A 6,538-nucleotide genomic window follows, 5' to 3' on the forward strand; every position below is an offset into this window, starting at 1 on the left:
GAGCTGGGGCTGCCTTTCCCTTTTGATGGCTTGGTAGGGCCCTGCTTGGTATGAATGCCTTCATCTGAAAGACCAGAGCTCCACTGAGGGAAGCCAGCAGGAGAATGGGCACGAAGCTGAAAGAGGAATTCCATTGTACTCTCTCCCCAGGGAGCTACCATCAAGTGCCACGAGATGACAGGGGACATCCTGGTGGCCAGAGTCATCCACGGCGGGCTGGCCGAGAGGAGCGGTAGGCTGGAGCCACAGGGTACAGTGGGGCCCGGAAACTAGGACACGCTTGATAGTTTAGTTTTCGTGGCAGGAAAAGCCCTCTGTCCTAACGAAGGTTGGGGCTGTAGTAAGTGCCATTGCATTGCTTGGTTACTAAAGAGAGAAGGAATAAATATTCCAGAGGAATCCTGGTCCTCCACTGATTCCTCCTCCTGGGCTCCATAATAATGTTTTCTCAGTTCTCATAGCAACATCACGAGGTAAGTATTATCATGCCATTTCACAGATGAGGAAACTGAGGCTCAAAGTGATTAACGAATGAACTTGCTCAATTTGAGTCAGGATTCAAGTCCAGGCCGGCCTCACTCTATCTTCCCAACGTTCACTCTTCACTTGGTCCTCCTGCTTTCAAAAGGCATAGCTCTTCCCCATCCTGAAAGGCCTTTCGCTGGCCCTCTCTTGCTGCCAGGGACCTCACACTGCTGTGCTACTGAAGCAAGCAGTTCTGTCCCTGCCGCCCCCTGTCCTCACTGTCCGTGGCCCCAACACCTGGCACAGGGTTTTACCCCAACATCCTTACAGCCACCACCCCAGGATTTCCTAGTTGCCAGGTCCACTGGCCCTTCCTCCAGCCTCCCCAGCACATGTGATGTTGTTGACCTTGCCTTTCTTGAAACTGTCATCCTTCTTGGTTTCTGGTCAACGATATTGTCCTGCTTCTTGTCTCCTCTCCCTCACAGTCCCATGGCTTCGCTTCGTATTTCTCAAGGCTTAATCCTCACCCCCGCGTTTCACAGGGTCTCTTTTGAGGTGTCCCCCTTTCCTTTCCACTTATCTTTTCCTCGGGACCCTGACACCTTTACTTGCAGTGTTATCTTCTCACCAGTGTTCCAGTTCCATTTTACAACACCAGATTTGCAGAAATAAAGATGCCACCATCCGTCAATACCCAGGGCTGGCAGAGAAGTGGGAAAAGGCAGTTCTGCACTTGGGTGGTGGTGTAAACAGAATAACCATGTTGCCTTATTAGTATTCGCGTTCCTATTTCACAGTCAATTTTAAACCGTCAGAGCGTGCTTGAGCTGGCGACCTTGTTACAGAGCTGTGGGGTAGGTGCCTCGCTCTCTGCCAATATCTTCGTCCCCTTCTTTGTTTTGTGTCCCTGGCTGCCTAGGTCTGTTATACGCCGGAGACAAACTGGTGGAAGTGAATGGAGTTGCAGTGGAGGGACTGGACCCTGAGCAAGTGATCCACATTCTGGTAACGTCTCCTCTGGGCCCTCCTCATGCCTCACCAAGATGCGAGACTGAACGGGCCCTGCAGCCCCTGGTGTGTTCACTGTGTGTGAGGGCGACTTGATCCCTCTCCACGGGTCCTCTCTCCAGGCCCCAGATGAGTCTGTTTCTGTCCGCCACCCACCCACCCTCGGGAAGAGACTTCCCTTCCCCAGCTGCTCTCCCTGTCTCGGGGAGCCTGCCAGGTACCCTGCCCAGGTCCTTCATCACCTGGGTTGCTCCAGTGGAAACTGAGCCCACGTGGGCAGAGTGAGACTGTGGAGCAGAGTCTGAACCTGAGCAGACCACCCTTTGCTCCCCTAACATTTTGTACTGCTGAAATCTGCTTAACATCTTCCTTGAGGCCATTTTGGGGTGAGAAAGAAGTCACCGGAGGGCAGCGTGGGGCGCGGGACATCCCTGGTGGTGTGCACTGGGAATTTCTGACCTGGTTATATAAGCCTTTTCTCTCCTTTAGGCCCCTATTCCCGTCCTTCAAACAGTTGCCTGAAGCACAGGCCCGCTGTCAATAGCATAGTAGTTTGCCCCCCAACCCCTATCTCCCCCTGCCCCCGCCCCCAGCAGGAGACTTGGGAGCCCTTCATTTCCCCTCACACCAGGCTGCTGGTGCAGGACCAGGAAATAATTACTGACTGAGGTTTGAAGAGGGGGTGTCAGAGGGAGAGCTCAGCTCCTCCCCAGCGCCCGTGGGAGGGAGACCTTGCTGGGCGGGGTGGTCCTGGTGGCAGTTAGGAGGAGGGTCCCCGGGGGAGGCCAGGCCTTGGTGCAGGTTTTAGCGGACTCTGGAGCAGGGCAGAGCAGAGCTAAACCACTTCCTAATTTCCATTTCTGGGGGGTCCTGTTTAGCCTGAGCCCTTGTAAAAGTCCCTGCGGAGGAAACCACCGCTGCACTTGAGCACTTGAGCTGCAGCTCCCTGTGCTGAATCCCAGGGACGCACGGAACTCTGCGAGCTGTCATTCTTCCCCCTCTGACATTTTCCAGGCCATGTCTCGCGGCACAATCATGTTCAAGGTGGTTCCAGCTTCTGACCTGCCTGTGAGCAGCCAGAAGATGGTGAGAACTTACTGCGCCTTCGTGCTACTGTTCTCTGTGCTGTTGAGCACTTGTTCAATACTGTGTATATTTTTCAATACTGATGACATGAGAGGCACATGAATAAATGAATACAATGAAAGGAGATTAGGGACCAAGAAGTTAAGAAGTCATATAAAGAATGGTGACCATGCTCTAGCTGGTTTGGCTCAGTGGATAGAGCATCAGCCTGTGGACCAAAGGGTCCTGGGTTTGATTCTGGTCAAGGGCATGTACCTTGGTTGCAGGCTCCTCCCCCGCCTGGGCCCTGGTTGGGGCTCGTGCAGGAGGCATCCAATCGATGTGTTTCTCTCACATTGATATTTCTCTCTGTCTTTCCCTCTCTCTAAAAATTAATGGAAAAATATCCTCAGGTGAGGATTAAAAAAAAAAAAGAATGATGAACATTTGAGCAAAACCTCTCAGAACTAAGAGATTCTATTCCTAAAGTCACTTTTCCCAGAGCTCTTAGACTCAGTTCAAGAGGCAAGTTCTCTTTTTTGTGGTGGAGAGGAAAGATGGAACGGTAGATGGAAGAATGGAAGAAAGTTGTATCTGGAGGGCCCATGCGTGCACGGGTTCTTCTGATAGTGCCATTATGCACCCCCTGTCAGGTGTACGTTCGAGCCATGACTGAGTACTGGCCCCAGGAGGACCCCACCATTCCATGTGCGGAAGCCGGGCTGCCTTTCCAGAAGGGGGACATCCTCCAGGTGGTGGACCAGAGTGACACGCTCTGGTGGCAGGCCCGGAAAGTCTCAGCCCTGGGCACCTGTGCTGGCCTAATCCCTTCCAGCCACCTTCTGAAGAGGTGAGGGGAGTGCGCACTCCTGGACTCAGCCCTGAGCCATCGGGAAATGAAGTGTTTTCGCCGGCTTCGTTATTGCGGTTCAGATGAGAAGAAAGAGACAGCAGATGGACAAACTCACACACTGGTTTATAAATCCAAGTGCCAACTTATCCCTATGCCCTAAGCTTACTAAATACCGAAGAACGCGAATAGTAATACAGTTAGAAAAGAGGGAAAACATGTAGGAAACTAAACTGTAAATGGAAGCTCCAACTCCTCTCTTAATCTTTCAAGGCTGAGTTGAAACCTCAGATACTGAATCTCAACCCAGCACCCTCGCTTCTGTGCTATTGAGATACAAGGGAGTGAGTAAAGACAGAAAAAAAATGTTTTACAAGGTTGAAGGCTCAGCCCATGTTAAGAAACCAGGAAGTAGAAAAGAAACTAGCAAAGGATATTGAGAATAAATGACCAATGAGGCAGGATGAAAATCAAGACAGTATGGTGTTCTGATCAACTAGGTCAATTGCTGTTGAGGGGACTGAGAACTGACCATTGAACTTAGCAACGTGGATGCCCTTGGGGGTCCTGATAAGAGTGATTTCCGTGGAGGGGTGGGGCCAAAATGCTAGCAGAGTGAGATGTGAAGAAATTGATGATGGTGAGCAGGACGGAAATTTTGAGACATTTTGGCATAAAGCTGAGCAGAACAATGGAGAAATTGCTAGAGGGGAAAGTAGAGAACTTTGTGTAGGTGGGACAAATAACGCTAGTGCGAACAGTCCAGTGAGAAGGAAATGTTTTATGACTCAGGAGAAAGAGAAGAGACCTGCCTTGAGCAGGTGGAAGAGGGGTCGGCCATAGGTGGGGTCATCCACAGTTCATCCTCAGCGACGGTGACGCGGGGATTGGAGAACGCAGCGGACGTGGGGGTGGGGATATGGTCGAGCTGTGGAAGTTCTCTTCCAACTGCTCTGACTTTCTCAGTGAAGAAAACAACCGTGTCATGAGCTGAGAGTAAAGGGTGGTAAGGAGGTGCTGGGAAGGAGCGAGGAGACAACTTGCAGCGTTTCTGTGAGAGCTGGAGAGTAAATGGATTAGGTGAATACCGTGTGATCGACATTAAGGGCCCACCAAAGGTTAAAGGCCATACATTTGGTCAGTTTCCTTGGGGGCAGGCCAGGATTAGACAGAGAGTTGGATTTAACAGCCCAGGGAGCAACTAAAATGAAGGAACATGGCGTAAGGAGGGAGGTGAGGAGGTTGGGTCGGTGGAATGGTTCTAGAAAGATCAGTGGATTATAGGTCCTGTGGGGTCTACGGATTACTGGGGTTGGGAAGGTAGGAGGTGCTGGTGAGAGAAAGGGTTGCTGGGAATTGAAATGATGGAGAGATTGTGGCTATTGGTCTGAGAAGTTCTAGGGTATGACAGTGGGAGGCAGTGGCCCAGGTAGAACGCTGGGAAGGTCATTGGGAGAGAGGACATCCAGGAACCGAGCAGCCAGGGTGTTAGAAGAGGTATTTATGTGCCTGATAGAGTCTTCGGGAATTAGGGCAGAGCTGTGCTGAGAGCGTGAGGTGAGCAGGAGTAATCTGAAGTCACCAGGAGGAGGGTGTGGGGTGATAATAGTCGGAGCTGGGGATTCTAGGAAGGAGAGAACAGTCTGGAGATGCCGGGAGAAGCAAGGACATGGACCCAGCTCCAGGCATGAGCAGCGGTGCGCTGGGCCGGCTGCCAACCACTGTGTGCCCCTCTCTCAGCCATGGTCAGCGAAGTCAGGGGGGCAGCTGGCAGCCAGCCACGTGGCAGCGTTGACACCAGAGGAACTGGCAAAAGCTACATATCGGGGTTCCCCCTGGAAAGGTGCAGCACAGCTGGCCTCAGGGAGGCCTGGCCTTTCCTAGGGCAAGGATACGAAGAGCTCACTCACAGACAGAGCTGGGGTCCGAGAGACCCAAGGTGTGTGTGAGAGGGCTCAGGGAGGGGCATGGTGGGCAGTCTACAGGGATTAGAGTGTAGGGGATAAGGGTGGCCTGAGCTCTGGGGGCTGAGGACATGAACAGGGACAAAGGCCCAAAGAGATCGCTCTTCATGGTCTCATGAGGGCAGATGTGGCGAGGAGGCTCTGGTGGGGTCCTGCACGGAGCACACGAAATGCCAGGTTTATTGGACAAGGAACAGTAGCAGGAACTGAGACTGTGTGTAAAGGAACTGTGGAGGGTGGGCATCCACAGCCAGAGGGAAACAACCTGCTAGAACATTCTAGTGAGACCAGCTGAGGAGGGGAGGGAGCCGGAGGGCAGGTACCAAGGCCTGTGGTCTGCGAACTAGTGGTCATGGGCAGATTTTCACTCTAAGTCAGTGTGGCTCTAACACTATCCCATGAGGCAGGAGAAACATCAGAAAGGCTGTGTATTTAGAGAATGTATTTGACAATGTGTTGGGGGAAGAAATATTTTTCACGTGGGTGGAGGCAGCAAGATTCTAGGAACATTCTGGCCTGGATCTGTACCTCCTGGGTTGACCTGGGTTGACTTTTCTTCTGATAGTGTGTTTTCTTTCTTCGTAGGAAGCAACGAGGGTTCTGGTGGTCTCAGCCATACCAGCCCCACACCCACCTCAAATCACCCATGTGTGAGTGTGCTGATACCTCAAACCCAGCATGTGCACCGGGGCAGACTGGCGTCCTCTCTCTGGGCTGGCTTCCTGCCCAGGACAGGATCTTTATTTTTACTTTTTAAATATATTTTTATTGATTTCAGAAAGGAAGGGAGAGGGAGAGAAAGATAGAAACATCAATGCTGAGAATCATTGATTGGCTGCCTCCTGCATGCCCCCCACTGGGAATCGAGCCCGCAACCCTCGCTGGTTCATAGGTTGATGCTCAACCACTGAGCCACGCAGGCCAGGCTACTTCGTGTTTTAACAAAGTTTGTGTATCAAGCCAGATTGACATACTTCTCTAGTTCACTTTCCTATTTCATTTCTCAAAGACACACAGGAATGCTAACAAAGCTTCTAATCAGTATGATAACTAGTGTGGCCTCTGGGTGACATATAGTTTGCTCATATATCCTAAGTGCAATTTTTATCAGAGTTTTTGAAAAGCCCATCCCGAAAATCGCTTGCAGGCCCTATTAAATCCTCACCAATCCCTAAGTCCAGGA

The 6,538-nt window shown here is 51.5% G+C and overlaps 1 protein-coding gene across 11 annotated transcripts in view; it reads left to right on the plus strand.

Annotated features, from left to right (window-relative positions):
* The window catches only part of MPP4 (membrane protein, palmitoylated 4), a 32,114-nt gene that overhangs the window by 6,137 nt on the left and 19,439 nt on the right, over positions 1-6,538 (plus strand). For 6 of the 11 annotated variants that reach the window (XM_015559115.1, XM_015559114.1, XM_015559111.1 and 3 more), the window contains exons 7-11: positions 151-250; positions 1,388-1,473; positions 2,491-2,562; positions 3,195-3,391; positions 5,941-6,005. In XM_015559115.1, the coding sequence (XP_015414601.1) occupies positions 151-250; positions 1,388-1,473; positions 2,491-2,562; positions 3,195-3,391; positions 5,941-6,005 (520 nt within the window). The remainder of the gene's footprint in view (positions 1-150; positions 251-1,387; positions 1,474-2,490; positions 2,563-3,194; positions 3,392-5,940; positions 6,006-6,538) is intronic. The other 5 variants (XM_015559113.1, XM_015559119.1, XM_006756238.2 and 2 more) reach the window with 3 other exon arrangements.

The sequence above is a fragment of the Myotis davidii genome, unplaced genomic scaffold (genome assembly GCF_000327345.1).
Source record: "Myotis davidii unplaced genomic scaffold, ASM32734v1 scaffold914, whole genome shotgun sequence".
NCBI lineage: Eukaryota > Metazoa > Chordata > Mammalia > Chiroptera > Vespertilionidae > Myotis > Myotis davidii.